This window comes from Ictidomys tridecemlineatus, chromosome 9, assembly GCF_052094955.1.
Source record: "Ictidomys tridecemlineatus isolate mIctTri1 chromosome 9, mIctTri1.hap1, whole genome shotgun sequence".
Classification (NCBI taxonomy): domain Eukaryota; kingdom Metazoa; phylum Chordata; class Mammalia; order Rodentia; family Sciuridae; genus Ictidomys; species Ictidomys tridecemlineatus.
Genome location: NC_135485.1, coordinates 63,705,670 through 63,723,772, shown reverse-complemented (window position 1 = coordinate 63,723,772; position 18,103 = coordinate 63,705,670). Strand labels below are relative to the sequence as shown.

The following is an 18,103-nucleotide window of genomic DNA, read 5'->3' as shown; positions in this document are numbered from 1 at the left end:
TAACTGGTAGTATCTCTTAAAAGTAAAAATACACATATCCTTTGAGGGCTGGGGATATAGCTCAGTTGGCAGAGTGCTTGCCTTGCCAACAATAACAACAACAATAACAAATCCTTTGATGCAACAATGTTTCTTCTAAGCCTGTTCTATAGAAATAAGTGTATTCTATAGAATACCATAAGTGTATTGGTACATAAATATATAAGGAAGCCAAGCAAGGTGGTACAGGCCTATAATCCCACTAGCTCACAGGGCTGAGGCAAGAGGATCGATCACAAGTTCCAGGCCAGCCTCAGCAGCTTAACAGAGCCCTCAGTGACATTTTAATGAGACTCTATCCCGAAATTAAGGACCAGGAATGTAGCTCAGTGGTAGAGCACCCATGGGTTCAAACCCCACTAATTAAAAAAAAAAAAAAAAAAAAAAAGGGCAACCACTTGACAATGGTAAAGATTTGAACTCAATAAACTATTACATAGCTATAAAACAAATTAGATTGCTATTTTATAACTTGAAAATATATCCATAATATAATAAATTCAAAAAGCAATTTTAAGTACTATGTACTTTAAAATACTTGTAATCCCACTTTTAAAACACATCTATGTTTTACATTATCTTGCATAGCATCTAGAAAGACACACAAGGTTCACAGACATTATTAGTTACATCAGAGACTTTAGAGGAAAAGAAGAGGGAGAAAAAATGGTAAATAAAGGAAGAATTCATAATATTTCCCATTTCTTCATAAAAAGAAGAAATGGTAAATAAAGGAAGCATTCATAATATTTCCCATGAATGCTTCCTTTATTTACCATTGTAATGCTTTACTTGTTATGAGAATATTTACCATTATTTTTTGAGATCTAAGAATATTAGAAAAATATTTTATATATTAACTTAATATAAGTTATTTTGAATGACCCTTCCTTAGTGATACCTCTGCCATGCTACTCGTCATCTACAGTGTTTACTTCTCATTTTCAGTGCACTAGTCACTGGACATTGAATATACTGTGTAAAATATGACCGTATTAATATCTGCCATCAGGAAGTTCAGCTTGGAAGCAGAAGGAAACATTTAGACAAAGATATGCAATTGAAAATAATTAAGATTAATGTTAGGAAGAAATTCAGAGTGACATGAGAACATACAAAGCTACCCCTAATCTGGAGAGATAAGAAGATCACTACTGATTAACACTGTTCAAATTGAGACATGGGACAAAACAAAGATGGCTAAAGAGGGTGAATATTTAGGAGGTTTGACAGAGGCAAGAATTTACAATGCTGAAAAAAATACAAAGAACTATGTGGCTGGATTGGTGAGAGAAAGCTAAAGAGGATCAGGAAGGGTATTTTGGAAACTTTGTAGAGCTTTGACAAGCAACAGGGAAGTCATTCATCAGAGTGTAAACAAAAACAACATGATTCAGAGTTTTTTAAAATTTCTTTTTTATGTTTGTATTTTTAAAAGATCACAATCACTCTGGCTAGTAGGAAAAAAGATTAGAAAGGGGCATGAAGTAGGGGAAAGGCTTCTGTCTCTACAGCGTAAGAGGTTAGGATAGTAGGGTTAGAATAGTAGAATAGGTGACAGGGCTGGGGCTGGGACTGGGGCTCAGCGGTAGAGCGCTCGTCTAGCACATACGCAGCATTGGGCTCGATCCTCAGCATCACATAAAAATAAATAAAATAAAGGCACTGTGTCCAACTGCAAGTAAAAAAAATATTTTTTAAAAAGAATAGGTTGGTAAAGTTGGGAGTTCATAACCCACTTGAATCAAACCGTGAAAGATGATGTATTAAGAACTGTGTAATGTTTTGAACGACCAACAATAAAAAAAAAAAAAAAAAGAATAGGTTGGCAAGTGGTACAAAATGAAGAAAAGCAAAAGGATTCTATATGCCATTAAAAGGAATAACTGGCAGGTTTCTGGGCAGTGAAGGAGAAGAGGATGTTAAGAACAAGGAATGTTGGAGAAAGTGAACAATGTAGTTTTTGAATGCCTATGATCACATAGGAAAGAGAGATAATGAATTCAGTTTTGGGTATGTATTCATTTTAAGATGCCCATGAAGCAGTCAAGTACAAACACCGTAATAATGAACTAAAGCCATGGGCTGGGAATCAAAGATTGACATGAAAGTAAATGTAGCCACTGTCTACAAAAGAGATGGTAACTGAATCAAGGGGGCCATAAGTAACTCCAATATTTAAAGGTACCACAGAATCTATAATGACTGCAAAGAATACCTGGTGAAATAGTAAGGAAAGCAGAAAAATGGGCTGGAGAAGAAAGAAATCAAGGCAGCATTAGTGATGGTAGTGAGGTGTCCAAAAAGGAAAATGAGCAACACCATTCATTTTGTTGAAAAGTCAAGATGAAGCCTCAAAGATAAAAGGATCTTTCTTTAAATGGGAGAGACTTGCGTACACTTAAATATTAATGAAAAAAAGTCAACAAAGTAAAAAAAGAATGAAAACAAACAAAAATTTAACTGCTAACTTCAAGTTCCTAAAACAGTACTTTTCTTCTTCTTCTTAAGTGAGTAGGTGGGGAAGTAGAAGCTAGAGAAGCGTGGGCAAAAGAAATGGACAGGGAGATGGAAAACATCTCCAATATAACAAGAAAGACAAAAAAGTATTTAGGTCTATACCTAAAATTTAGAGGTTTTAAATCTGATCAAGAGGTTAAAATAATTTCACAATGATGCATTTTATTTTTCTTATTTTGTGAAATAGGAAATAAGGGTTTTTGTTCAGAGAGAGGAAAAAAGTCATAGGATAAAGAAAAATCAAATCCGAAATAGTTATTGCACAGTGGTGGACTAGAAAAATGTACCATGAATCCCAGGTAGTATTGAGGACGTGTGATCTTAAATTTTCAGTGTACCTGTCTGATACTTGATCCTCCTTCAGCAACACTAGCTAGCTATTCATGTGCAGGTTTGGAAAAGACATTCTGTCTTTCAAGGTGAAGTTTCCTGGACAGCTGGAATAAAAAGTCAACAGGCAAGTAAGTATTCTAGGGCACCTGTAAAAAAGTAATTAAACTAATGGATTATGGAATCCAAGCCAATTAGAAAGAAAATTAAAGACAAATAAAAGGATTTCACTGACTGGAAGGAAGAAACGAGTCAATCAGCAGCTCCCATGTGGTCAAGGAAAAGCTGTGGGATGGGAGTAAGTAGAATGGGAGTAACTGAGACAGACCAACAGAGAAAAAGGGAAAAGGTTATGGTCAGAGTGAGGTATTTCAAATTAAAATTTTACAAGTGGAACAGTTCTGGATACAATAAAGACCAGGGTGTAATGGATGTGGGAATAAAGAGGAGAAAAGATATCAGACAAAGTCAAGGGATCCACTTACCTGCTGGCTTCCATTAGTTTAATGAGCTGCTGAACAGAAAATGCAACTGGCATTTCCACATGCCCAATACATCTTATGAGGTCTATAAGTGTTTGATAAGTAATTGAGTAAACTGATAAAATTCAAGTTTCAATTTTTCCTTAGTTTAGCAAATGCTGCATTAAGCAGATTCATGAATATAAAGTTATTTTAAATTATTTCTTAGAAATAAGCTTATTCCAGTAGTAAAATTCTGTGTCAAAAGAAATTATTCAATATATTTTAATCATACATGTGCAAAATTCACTGCCATTTCATAAAACAGATACACAAAACTTCTTACTTTCAAAATGAACTATTCCATCAATCTGGTCAATAAATCCATTCATACGTCCTTCTGTTATCATTTGGGATGCTATCTTTTCTGCCTATTAAAAAAAAAACAATAAATTTTCAAACTTATTACATCTAACAGTTATTCACATATAAGAGAATTGAAAACTTCTGGTTTATCTATCTCTAAGCTTTACATATACATTCATCTGCCAACCATTAGAAAAACATGTCTTATAAATCTGCTTATTTTCCTAATTATTTGTGGGCATTACATTATTTTAAGTCAATTTGGATATATTCTTGTCAGATTTTAAACAAGAATCTAACCCTATGACCAATTTTCTCTTCTGCTCAAAATCAAACAATTTTCTTTTCACTAGGATCTTCCCCTGGAGGAAAAAAAAAGCCAAACTAGTTTTTATTTCATTTCAATTTCCACAGTGTTTAATGTCCGAAAAACTCTTTTAAGAAAGTTATATATTTTTTAAAAAATGTATTAAAAGAAGGAATAGATGTTCAGATTCAAAAGGGTTTAAAAGACAATTAAAGGGGAACAAAGGATCTTCCATCCTAGCTCCTGAAGACATATTTAATGTCTAGTATGTGAATGCAAATAGCATTGGAAGTCATTTATTACTTCAAAAGCAATTAAATCACTCCTAACAGACTACGACTATCATTTATTGTTTCAAGTACATTCATTTCTTTTAGGATCAGCAGGGGATTACACCTCAAAATCTAAGAAGAAAGCATCTTTTAAATGGTAACTTAAGTCTTGGTTCCCAAAAAGAAATTGTTAGAAAATCCTAAATTGAAATTTCACTACCAGATAAAAGGGAAATTTGACTCATAATTGTCTGACTTTAAGGTTAAAGTTGCTTACTTTTAATACTATTTAAAATTGAGAGAACATTTTGTAAATAACTGAAACACCCTTTACATACCATTGGTACATTGTTGGAATTTATTTATGACCAACCAACTTGGAAGAGTGAAATTAAATTTTCTTGTAAGTCCTTAGTAAATCCTAAGGATGAAATCAAATTCCCTAGTAATTCAATCATAAGAATGAAATTAAATTTATATATGGCTAACTGAATCCTAATGAAATTAAATTCCTTGGGAGTAAATTCCTCATATATACTTAAGACACATTTCTTAAATTAAAACTGATCACAGAAATTGCAACAGAATAGCCTGAGATATTGCCATATCATTCTCTCAAAAAGTTAAAATATTTGGGGCTGGGGTTGTGACTCAGCAGTAGAGTGCTTGCCTAGCATGTGCAAGGCGCTGGGTTTGATCCTCAGCACCACATAAAAATAAATAAATAAAACAAAGGTATTGTGTCCAACTACAACTAAAAACAAAATATTTTTTTAAAAATAGAAATATTTAACCTTCAAGTTAATCTACTGCAGAAAAAGAAGGCATGTATCAATATCAATTTTTTAAAAATCAGAAATCATTATGAAGCAGATATAAATAAACACTAAACAAAGATATCCTCATGAAATGGGTGTCATAATCTGGAATTCTATAGATTTCCATTCTAGGTAACTTTATTATAAAACACAATTTTAAAAAACCAAAACTAAAAGTACTAAGGCAATTCCATTACAATAGCATTTTAGTATTTAAACAATTTATTTTCATTTACTTGAGGGTTTTTATGTGTTGTAATGTAGTTTTATTTTTGCTGCAGTGGTTGACAACATTTACCAACTATGTATTTTATTTTCTCATTACTTCAACCGTTCTGAGTCTTAACTTCCTTTTTATGTGTTAGAATCAAGAAAATACCTTAGCTGCAGGGATCTCTAAAAGAGCTCCAAGTTCTTCAAAGGTAATATTATTATATAATTTGCTTGCAGACAACAAATTGTGTTCAATAACAGCTCTGTCCAAAATGCTGGAACCTTAAATATAAATAAGATAGTTATATATCATAAACTTTAAAAAGATGTAACTTTTTTTCTGAAAATTTCTAGGGTATAATAACTAGACCTTTTATTAATTTTCTGCTCTGCTCAAAATCATTACCCTTATTCCTCTGATCAGTATTTTAAAAGTAACCAATACTCCTTTATTTGATACAATTTGATTAACATACAATTAAATAAAAGTAAAACAGCATTTGCAAAATTAGTGATTGCTAAGTACTTACTAAGTGGATGAATTTAACTGTTTGATTAAAAATTACAAAATAAAAAGGGCTGGGAATGTAGCTCAGTAGTGGAGTGCCCCTTGGTTTAATCTCCAGTACCACAAACAAATAAAAACAAACAAAAGTGTATCTGCAAATGGGAAAATACAACACGTTTTAGTAATTTTTAAATCTTATTTCTTAAAATTTTCTCTTATAATCATTACTGTGATAATGTAACAGTTGAGAATTAAGAATAGTAGGAGCTGGGGTTAAGGCTCAGAGGTAGAGCACTTGCCTAGCATATATGAAGCACTGAGTTTGATCCTCAGAACCACAGAAAAATAAATAAATAAATAAAGATATTCTGTTCATCTACAGCTAAAAATAAATAAAAAAATAAATAAGAAAGAAAGAAATAGGGACAATATTTTTATAGAGGCAGAACTGAAATCTTTTAATGGTGTAACTTATAAAAATCTATTTATCCACAAAATCAATTGTATTTTTATATATCATTAATGAACAAACAAAATAAAATTAAGAAAACAATTGTGTCTAAAAGAACATCAAAAACCACAAAGTACTTAGGAATAAAAAATATAAAACTTATAGTTTATAAAACACTGCTGAAAGAAATTAAAAATAACTGAACAGTTTATGGCAGCTCAATTCACAATAGCTAAACTGAGGAACCAACCCAGATGCCCTTCCATAGATGAATGGATTTAAAAAACTGTGATATATATACACAATGGAATATAACTCAGCATTAAAAGAGAATAAAATTATGGCATTTGCAGGTAAATGGACAGAATTGGAGAATATCATGCTAAGCGAAGTAAGCCAATCCCCAAATATCAAAGGCTGAATGTTCTCTCTGATAAGTGGATGCTAATCCATAATAAGGGAGGGCATGGGAAAAATGAAGGAACTTTGGGCAAAGGGGAGAGAAGAAAGGGGAGGGAATATGGGGGCAGGAAAGATGATGGAATGTGATGGGATATTATTACCCAGGTACATGTATGACTGCACATATGGTGCAACACTACATCGTGTACAATCAGAGAAATGAAAAGTTGTGCTGCAATCATGTGTAATATATCAAAATGCATTCTGCTGTCAAACCTAATTAAAATAAGTTCTTAAAAAATAACTGAATAAGTGGGAAAGGCTGATATAGTTAAGAAGGCAAATTCAATACAATCCCCCTATCAAAACCTTGGCTTGCTAATTTGTAGAAATTGATAGGTTGATTCTAAAATTCATCTGAAAACTGAAAAAACCCAGAAGAACAAAATAATCTTGAGGGCTGGGTTGTGGCTCAGTGGCAATGCGCCTGCCTAGCATGTGTGAGGCACTGGGTTCAATTCTCAGCACTACATATAAATAAATGAATAAAATAAAGGTCCATCAACATCTTAAAAACAAATTATCTTAAAAAAGAACAAAGTTGTAGAATTTACATTCCCCAATTCAAAAACCTATTACAAAGATATAGTAATCAAGACATTGTAGTACTGGCATAAGGGCAGAACTATTATTCAATGGAACAAAACTTAAAGAGTCCAGAAATACACTCACATTTATGGTCAATTGGTGGTCAACAAGAGTACCAAGACAATTCAATGGGAAAAGTAGTAGTTTTTTCAACAAATGTTGTTGGGCCCACTGGATATACACATGCAAAAGAATTGAGTTAGATCCCTGCCTCACACCATATAAAAAAATTCATTCAAAATAAATCAAAGACCTAAATGTAAGGGCTATTCCCATGAGTAAATCTTCATAACCTTGAATTAGGCAATGGTTTCTTATACATGACACCAAAGGACAAGAAAAAAAGAATACAAATAAACTGTACTTCATAAAAATTAAAAACTTTCATACTTCAAAGGACACCATCAAAAAAGTAAAGTGGAAAAAAAAAGTGAAAAAGGCTAGAGGTGTAGCTCAGTGGTAGAACACATGCCTAACATATGTAAGGCCCTAGGTTCAATTCCCAGCATTGGGAAAACAAAAAAACAAAAGTAAAGAGACTATACACAGAATGAGAAAAAATATTTCCCAATCATTTATCTGGTAAGGCACTTGTATCTAAACTATCTAAAGCATTTTTACAATATAATAATAAAAGGGCACATAACCCAATTTAAAAATTGGTAAAGGATCTGAAAAGATATTTTCCCAAAGAAGATTCACAAAAAGGCAATGAGCATAATGAAAAGGTATTCAACATTATTAGCTACCAGAGAACTGCAAATCAAAATCACAATGATACACCACTTCACCCAGTAGGATGGATAAATAAAAAAATATATAACGACAAGTATGGATAAGACTGTGGTAAAACTGGAAAATTTACACCAGTTATAAGGAATATAAAATGCAGCTACTATTTGAAAAACATATTGGCAGATTCTTAAAAGACTAATTAGCCTGGTGCAGTGGTGCACACCTGAAATTCCAGGGATACAGGAGGCTGAGGCAGGAGAATAACAAGTTCAAAGCCAGCCTCAGCAACTTAGCAAGGCCCTAAGCAACTTAGCCAGACCCTATCTCAAAATAAAAAGAAGTTGGGCTGCAGTTCAGTGGTTAAGCATCCCTGAGTTCAATCCCCAGTCCAAAAAAAAAAAAAAGACTAATAAAAACACAAAGTTACCATATGATTCAGTAATTCCATTTTTAGGAGTACACTCAATAGAATTGAAAACATATACATACAAAAACATTCATGCAGAAGTTCATAGTAGCATTAATAGCCCCAAAATAAAAACAACCTAAATGTCCATCAAATGATATGCAAATAAGTAAAATGGTACATCCCATGATAGAATATTCTTTGGTATTCCTTTATATTAAAGGAATGAAGTACTGATATGCACTATGTTTGAACTTTGAAAACATTATGCAAAGTGAAAAAAGTCAGCCAGAAAAGGCCATATATGATTCCATTTATTTAAAATATCCAAAATAGATAAACCTATAGGACAGAAAATAGATTAGTAATAATATTGCACAATTCTAGTAATATTAGAAACCACTAAAGTCAAAATAAAAATTGTTTTAAGATAGCAAGTTAAGGGGCTGGGGATGTGGCTCAAGCGGTAGCGTGCTCTCCTAGCTTGGTGCGGCCCGGGTTCGATCCTCAGCACCACATACAAACAAAGATGTTATGTCCACTGAAAACTAAAAAATAAATATTAAAATTCTCTCTCTTTCTGTCTTTAAAAAAATAAAAGAAACTACCCAAGTCTTTAAAAAGAAAAAGATCGCAAGTTAAGAGCTGAGCATGGATGATGCAAGCCTATAATCCCAGCAACCCAGGAGGCTGAGGGAGGAGGACTGAAAGTTTGAGTCCAGCCTCAGCAACTTAATGAGGCCCTATTTCAAAGTAAAAAATAAAAAGGGATGGGAATGTAGTTCAGTGATACAATACATCTGGGTTCAACCTCCAGTTCCAAAATTAAGATTGTAAACTGTGGGAATACCAGTAAACAAAAATGTCCAAGAAAGATAAATAAGGAAAGAAATGGGGTCTAAAAAGAAAGAGGAATAAGACATATATTTCCTCTGTATATAGTCACACATGAGAATCATTTGTTCCTCAGAGATACTAGGGGAATATTCTTCTTTTCTAAAAAAATTATCTAATTAATTATATCTTAAAGTCAAAGTTATACCTGAAGCTCAACTATATCAATTTCAACAACTTCTAAAAAATTTACCTAGCTTTTTTTTTAAAGAGAGAGAGAGAGAGAGAGAGAATTTTATTTTTAATATTTATTTTTTAGTTCTCGGCTGACACAACATCTTTGTTGATATGTGGTGCTGAGGATCGAACCCGGGCCGCATGCACTCCAGGTGAGCACGCTACCAGTTGAGCCACATCCCCAGCCCTTTACCTAGCTTTTTAAATATATTTTAAAATTATACATAGACACATACCTTTATTTTGTTTATTTATTTTTATGTAGTGCTGAGGATCAAATCCAGTGTCTCACATGTGTGAGGCAAGCGCTCTGCCACCGAGCCACATCTAGCCCCCTTATCTAGCTTTTAAGTGGTGTGTCAGACAACTTAAAGAGTCTATAGCTGCACAGAATACACCAAAAAGAGAATTTAAAAAGAAAAAAAGAGTTGGGCATGGTGGTGTACACCTGTAATGTCAGTGGTTTGGAGGCTGAGACAGGAGGGTCACGGTTGGTTCAAAGCCAACCTCAGCAATGGCAAGTGAGACCCTATCTCTAAATAAAATACAAAACAGGGCTGGGGATGTGCCTTAGTGGTCAAGTGCCCTGAGTTCAATCCCCAGTACCCCCCCAAAAAAGAAGCTGTGTTCAGTGGCACAGGCCTGAGGCTGAGACAGGAAGATTCCAAGTTCCACGGACAGCTTCAGCAACTTAGCAAGGCCCTGAGCAACTTATTGACACCCTGTCTCAAAAGAAAAAGGGCTGAGGTTATAGCTCAGTGGTAAAGTACCCTCAGGTTAAATCCCCAATAACAAAAAGAAAGAAAGAACAGCTCCCATCAAAACACATACGTACATTGACAGATAAATAGGCTACAAATTTAATTTTAAGTTTTCTAGCAGCCAAGCAAAATAAGGAAATCAGCTTATCTATTCCCAATGTGTTTAAATAAGATTAAAAACTAAATGCTCAGATCTAGAACTAATTCTAAAACATTAAAGGAAATTTTTCCTGAAGACCTGCATAAAGTAAATTCAATGGAAAAAATATCTTCTCTAGAGAGTAAATGAGAATGAGTTGCTTAAATGCAATTAAACAAAAGAAATTTAATGAAGTCAATATAATCCCTTCACTGATCTGGTTTAACTCAGAGCAATAAGATTGGATGAAGTGTGCATCTAGAATTAGTCTGTGTATCATATTCATCTTCAGTCAATATAGTATTCATCTTTTTTTGTGGGGAGTGGGTGGTACCACAGATTGAATCAGGGGCACTCAACCACTGAGCCACATCCCCAGCCCTATTTTGTATTTTATTTAAAGATATGGTCTGAGTTGTTTAGCACCTTGTTTTTGCTCAGGCTGGCTTTGAACTCACAATCCTCCTGCCTCAGCCTCCTAAGCTGCTAGGATTATAGGCGTGTGCCACCACACCTGGCATATCCTGTTTTTAATCATAAAGTAGTTATAATGAAATGTTATGAAAAGACAGCAAGATGTTCTAATTTAACACTTTCCATTAGCTATACCTACATATGTGCAAGACATAATCATTACCATCAGCTGTAGTTGCTTTTTGGTGAGGCATCAGCATGGCAGCAAATTCTTGAAGTTGATTTCCTCTGATGATCCTATCTAGGTACATTTTCTCTAGGATCCCATATGCAGCAAGTTGCTGGCACCTTTCGTCTTTAAAAAGAGTAGCTAACATCCGAGAACGCTGCTGTCCTAAGGGAAACATAAGCATCAAATACTTTTACAATGTTTCTTCAAAGAAAACAATCATAATTTATGATCTCATTTTTGCCTATCAAAATACAGTCAATCTTCATTAATCAGAGTAGTTATGTTCTATAAACAAAATTTCTCTAGGGTTCTCAATTTTTCAGAAAGTAAAGAGGTCTTAACATTCAAGAATTAGAGAATCAGAAGTATTCAAAGAAAACATGAGGAAAGTGAATTTTAATATATATTAAATATATTATATATAATATATAGTTAAAAATATATGTATGTGCATATAACATATATATTTTAACTATATATTATAAATATTATATAGTATATATTTTATATATATACATTTTATATATATACATTTTTTTAAATACATAATATACAAATATATAAATATGTATAAATTTCAGAGTAGGAAAAACATTTCTAAGCAACACAACTAAACCTAGAAACCATAAGAGAAAGATTAATAAATGTAAGTATATAAAAATTAGAGACTAGGGTTATAGCTCAGTGGTAAGAATACATGCTTGGGACTGGGGTTGTGGCTCAGTGGTAGAGCACTTGCCTAGCATGCATGAGGTATTGGGTTTGATTCTTAGCACCACATATAAATAAATAAAATAAAGGTCCATTGACAACTAAGAAACTATTTTTTAAAAAAGACACACACACACACACACATATAAAATAAGCTTCTGGGGAACTTTTTTTTTTTGGGGGGGAGGAGTGGGGGGATGTTAAAAACCAAGCCAAAAAATTTGAAAACAAATTTGAAACATTTTTATTAATCATCTTTTATATATAAAAAGCTTTCACAAGTTATCAAGAAAAGGATGAACAATTCAAAAAATGGATAGCCAAGGGACATAAATACATAATTGACTCAGAAAGAAAATACCGGTTTTTCAACACTGATTTTTTTTAAACACACAAAAAAATGCTTAAGAACATTCATAACAAATGAAATGTGAATTAAAACTAAAGTAAGACACAATTTTTCATTTATCAGATTAGCAAAGATAAAAAAAACTTGGTAATACCTATGTGAGGAATCAGGTACTCATGAACTTTTTTTTTTAAGTGTAATATTAAAGGGCAATGAATAACTTATATTAAAAACTTAAAGTATATATTAAAAAGTTAAAAGTATGTTCCTTTGGACCTGGGAATTTAACCTAAATGTATACTTACCATGTGCATAATTACTATAACATTGTCTGTCACTAACTATATACTTTATGATGAAGTCAGAAAATAGAAAATCAAAATGAATGTGTGTACTGACACAAAGATCACTATACTATTTAATCATATGAAAAAAGTTGCAAAACTGTGTATCATGCTATTAATTGGGTATAAAAAGTACTTCTGTATTGCAAGAAATACTAGGAAGAAGTGATAGTTCTTTAGAAAATGAAGCAATACCATGTTTATGTACTATCATTTTCTCAACAAAAAGTAAGACAGACTACTATTTCATAAAGAACAAAATGAGTGGCTTCAATTTGTCATTGGGCTCTCAACTGAATATGGTCCAAGACTGAAGATTTCAGAAGGATTTAGAAAAGTCATGGTTCCCCTGAACCCTTCCCAAGTACTGGAAATGGAAAACAGGGCTTCACACATGCAAGGCAAAACCTCTACTGCTGAGCTGTATCCCCATTCCTAGAATAAGCATTCCTTCTCCTGTTTTATTTTTTGTACCATGGATTGTACCCAGGGATGCTTAACCACTGAGCCACATCCCCAGTCCTTTTTTTATTTTTCATTTTGAGTAATTTAATTCTTGTTAAATTACTAAAACCTGGCTTCGAACTTGTGATCTTCCTGCCTCAGCCTCCCAAGCCACTGGGATTATAGGCATGTGCCACCCTACCTGGCAGGCATTCCTTCTTATTGTTCTTCATAATGTCTTAAGAGTCCTTTGTACTTGAGTGATTTACCTGCTATAATTGAGTAAAAAGTTAATTCATTATATTTATTAAAGAAAAAGCCGGTGTGGAAAGGAGGATCACCAGTTCAAAACCAGCCTCAGCAACTTATTGAGGCCCTAAGCACCACACTGAGATCTTGTCTCTGAATAATACACAAAACAGGGCTGGGGATGGGGCTCAGTGGTAAAGCACCCCTGGGTTTAATTCCCAATACAAAAAAGAAAAAAAGTATGAATGCCAAGTCTAAAAGATGCATATTAAATTTTTAAAGTTAACAATTCATTTTATTGCTGTTTTTGACTTATTTAAATACCTGCTAAATTTATCATATTTATATTAAGACACCACTTAAAAGACATTCCTTGCTAAATTTTCCAACAATAATCACCCTAAAATTATTAAGCAAAGATAACTAACTTCACTAAGCATAAATTATGTGTTTACCTGCTGATGCTAAGATGGTACAGTGCAAAGCATGTTTTAAGGCCTCTAGTCTTTCACTTTCATGGACTATAGTCTTGTAAGAAAGCTCATTGTATCTTTGTGCAGCTTCAATGAATTTTCTTCTATAATCAAGAACACGTGCATAGCATACCTACAGAGAAGGAAAATGTTCCAATTAGGGGCAAAATTAAAAAACAAAAGCAATAAAGAATGACACATACACAAAGAGAATTTCTAAAATAAAAGCTCTTATCAGATGATCTGGAACATCTTAGTACAATATGATTCTCCAATACAAAAGTTTATCTGTTACCTTATAATGTATCTGTAACTGTTCATTGGTTGATTCATTCTGAAGTAATGATGCCCGATTTATGTAAGCCTCAGCCTGGACGGGATCATCATCCTCCAGATATAGCCTAGCAATCTTCAGGTAAGTCTCCAGTTTATAATCTACATTGTACTGTCTAGAAGATATCAGAAAAAAATACAGAATGATTCAATATTTTATAAAGAAAACTTTTTAACAATAATAAAAAACGTTATTTTTCCTTTCCTATATATACTGTTAATATATTAAATCAAACTTTTTACTGACTTATATTATAGAAAATTTTAACATAAGTTTTATTTCATCATATTGATCACATTATATCTTAGTTGCTTATAATTCTCAGATAATCTCATAAAGCAAGGATCTTGAAAGAACAACTGCCAATTCTGAGGCATATCATATACTACTAGTGGGACTATACTTGGCATAACTTTCCTAGAGAACAATTTTTGGCAATATGTTCTTTAACCTTTAATCCTTTAATTACATATGTTCTTAACCCACTATATTTTATCTCCAGAAAAAAAAAAATCCTAAGAAGATAATCAAACCCACATATTGATATACAAGAATATTCATTTGTACAGTTATTTATAAATATCTGTAATTGAAAAGAAATGGAAATCACCTATTATAGTATTTATGGTAGTCAAGTTGTGGTACATAAAAAGGTAGAATACTTTTATAACATAAATATAGTTAAAATAATTACTCTGATTATATAGTCACCATATACTTTTTGCTAAATGAAAAAATGAAATAAAACAGTATGTTTTAAATACCATTAAAATGTATTTCTATATACATATATTAAAACAATAATAGCAATTATGAGAGCAGGTAGGATTATAGGTAGTTTTATTTTCTTCTTTATTCTACTGGTCACATTTTGTGCAAAGAATATATAACTAAAAATCTTACATACTTCAAAATCCTCAAAATTTAAGATTAATTCTCACGGAAAATTTACCCTTTCTACTGACCAGCAAAAGTGCTTTTTTGTGAGGGTACCAGGAATTGATCTCAAGGGCACTTGACCACTGAGCCACATCCCCAGCCCTATTTTGTATTTTTTATTTAGAGACAGGGTCTCACTGAGTTGCTTAGCACCTCGCTTTTGCTGAAGCTGGCTTTGAACTCACAATTCTCCTACCTCAGACTCCCACGCCACTGGGATTACAGGAGTGCGACACAGAGCCAGAATCAATCATTTTTTAAAGAAAAAAGTTTCCAAGCTGGGAGTGGTGGTGGACACCTGTAATCCCAGCAACTCAGGAGGCTAAAATAGGAGGAAGTTCGAGACCAGCCTCAGCAACTTAAAAAGACCCTGTCTCAAAATAAAAAATAAAAAGGGTTGGGGATGTGGCTTAGTGGTTAAGTGCTCCTGGGTTAAATATTCAGTATCAAAGAAAAACAAAGAAATAAATTTTCATTTATTCAGTCTATATTCTTGTCTCTTAATTTCATAATTCCCATCTCCTACCCACAGTTTCGGCTGATTACTCTGATTCTGACTTCCCTAAGAAAACTGAAGCAAGGAGTACTTGCACAAACTTGATTATATCAATAGCAATTGCATCCATATACTCTGTGTCCCTAGCTGTTACTATCATCACTGGAAAGCAATTTTGCCATCAGGGAACATGTGGCAATGTCTACAGACATTTTGATTACAGATAGTAGTGCTATTGGCATCTGGGGAGTAGAGGACCAGATGCTTCAAAACATTTTGCAATACACAGAACAGCCTCCACAATAAAAGATTATCCAATCTAACATGTCAATAGTGCAGAGCTAAAGAAACGCTGCCACTGATGAACTATCTATGCCCCTCTGTGAACCCATTCCTCTATTAAATTCCCTTCCTCTTTTGGCTATTTCTTTAAGAACTCTTTCCCCAACTCCTCAATATCAAATTTTTTGCTTTCCACTAGATCATAAAAGAAAAAAATTGCTTCTTAGCCTAATCTACACTATTATCTTCTACCCTATTTCTTTGCTTCCTTTTTGAAAACTACCCCAGAGTAACCGATACTCTGTCTCCAATTCTTCTCTTCCATTCTCTTTTAGTGTATGTGTTGAGGGGCAGAGTGAGGGAGGGGGGATTTAACTCAGAAGTACTCTACTCCTAACCCTTTTTAATTTTTTTTTTTTTTTTTTTGAGGCAGGGTCTTGCTAAGTTGATAAGGCTAGCCTAGAACTATGGATCTTACAGCACACCCCCTCAAGCTCTTCTATTCTCTCTTAAACAATTCCAGGCTTTCACTTTTGTCAAGGTCACCAGTGGTCTCCATATTTCTAATGCCAATGGTTAACCCTCACCCCTCAACATCATATATGAATACCTGCTCCTTCTTGATACAAATTCCTAATTTGGCTTCTAGGACAGCACACTCTACTTTCTTCTATTCTTATCCCAATGATCAATTCTCATTTACTATATCTTCCTGCCCCTGATCTCTTACTGTTGGAGAGCTCCAGGCCTAGGTACTCAGTCCTTTTCTCTTTTTACATTCCCTCTTCTAGGGATTTCATCTAATGGCTTTAAATTTCATCTATATACCAATTACTCCCAAATGTATACCTCTAGCCCACACCTCTCTTCAGAACTCTATACCTCTATATTAATATATTCAGCTCCCTATTAGATATTTCCATTTAGCTATCATATGTACAAAAGGTAACTCTGGATCTTTTCATAAACCTATTCTTCCCCACTCAGGAGACAGCAACTCCATCTTTCCAATTACTCAGGCCAAAAACCAGGGCTTATCTTGACTCTTTTTGGTTGTTGTTGTTGTTGTCATTTAATTTTTTTTTTTTTGTAGTTGCAGATGGACAGCATGCCTTTATTGTTTACTTTTATGTGGTGCTGAGGATCGAACCCATGCCTCACTTGTGCAAGGCAAGCACTCTGCCACTGAGCTACAGCCCCAGCTCCTTGACTGTTTTGAACATTCCATATCCAAGCCACCAGAAAATATACATTCAACCTTAAAAACACATCCAGAATCCAACATTTCTTAGAATTTCCATCTCATCTGTAGTAGTACACAATCCTCAACTAATATTTTTACTTTGATTACTGCTTGTCTACAATTTATTTCTCAACCCAATAGCCAGAGTAATTCTTTAAAATTTAAGTTGGACATGTCACTCTTCTGTTTAAAATCTTCCAATGGCTCCCCCTCATTTCACTTAGAGCCAATGGTTTTACAATGGTCTATAAAGATCCCATATACTCTGGTCACCAATACTCTCTGATCTCATCCTCTATCTCTCTATCCTCTTTTACTCCACTCTATCCACACTGGCTTCCTTGCTCCTCTTAGGAAAACACTCCAAGAAACCTCCTACCCTTAAAGCCTTTATATTAATCACCCCTTCCAAGAGTAGCTGTTGATACTTTTCCCTCAGACAGCATAAAGCTACTCCTTTATCTCCTCCAAGTCTTTGAGAAAGTGATATCAGGACCAACATACCATCTTAGTCATCTATTTAGTGATAGATATAACCTGCTCCTACTTAGCCCCCTTACTTTTCATTTTTCTGTAGCACTTTTCACATTCTAACATACTATAAAATTTATTAAATTGTCTGCTTTATGCACTAGAACGTAAGAAAAAGTATAGGCGAACAATTGTATATATTTTCATCCAATATCCACTATTTACTATACTTTTGTCCTGTTTCCAAAGGAATTCCCACCAACACTTGGGCTGCATTTCTCCAGTCTTCTTCTTTCTCATATATAGATGCAAGATGCTGTCTTATGGAAGCAACCTGGAACAGTAGGTATACATGTTAAATTATTTTAGCTGACATTAGTAACTAATCAAACAGATACATTATTGTAACAATGCTGCCATTCAATATATTAAGATGACCAGTAAATAGTAAAAGTTTATCTAGACCACCCAAAATTTTCAATGAATTTTGCATTCACAGAATTACAAATAGTGAGCTAAAATAACACACTTCTGCAAGTAAATTAAGGCAATATTTTTATTTAAATGTTAAATTTTGCTTTTGTTACTACATACATGATGCTGGAGTTTTCCTACTTAGGGCCTAATAACTTTATGGATTTTAAAAATTGCCTAAAGAACAATATTTAGTTCATA

The 18,103-nt window shown here is 33.5% G+C and overlaps 1 protein-coding gene across 2 annotated transcripts in view; it reads right to left on the bottom strand.

Annotated features, from left to right (window-relative positions):
- The window catches only part of Cops4 (COP9 signalosome subunit 4), a 34,109-nt gene that overhangs the window by 2,728 nt on the left and 13,278 nt on the right, over nucleotides 1–18,103 (bottom strand). For both annotated transcript variants that reach the window (XM_005339315.4, XM_040292219.2), the window contains 6 exons: nucleotides 17,659–17,762; nucleotides 13,959–14,112; nucleotides 13,646–13,796; nucleotides 11,085–11,255; nucleotides 5,493–5,608; nucleotides 3,697–3,781 (listed from right to left, as the gene is read on the bottom strand). In XM_005339315.4, coding sequence (XP_005339372.1) covers nucleotides 3,697–3,781; nucleotides 5,493–5,608; nucleotides 11,085–11,255; nucleotides 13,646–13,796; nucleotides 13,959–14,112; nucleotides 17,659–17,762 — 781 coding nt within the window. The remainder of the gene's footprint in view (nucleotides 1–3,696; nucleotides 3,782–5,492; nucleotides 5,609–11,084; nucleotides 11,256–13,645; nucleotides 13,797–13,958; nucleotides 14,113–17,658; nucleotides 17,763–18,103) is intronic.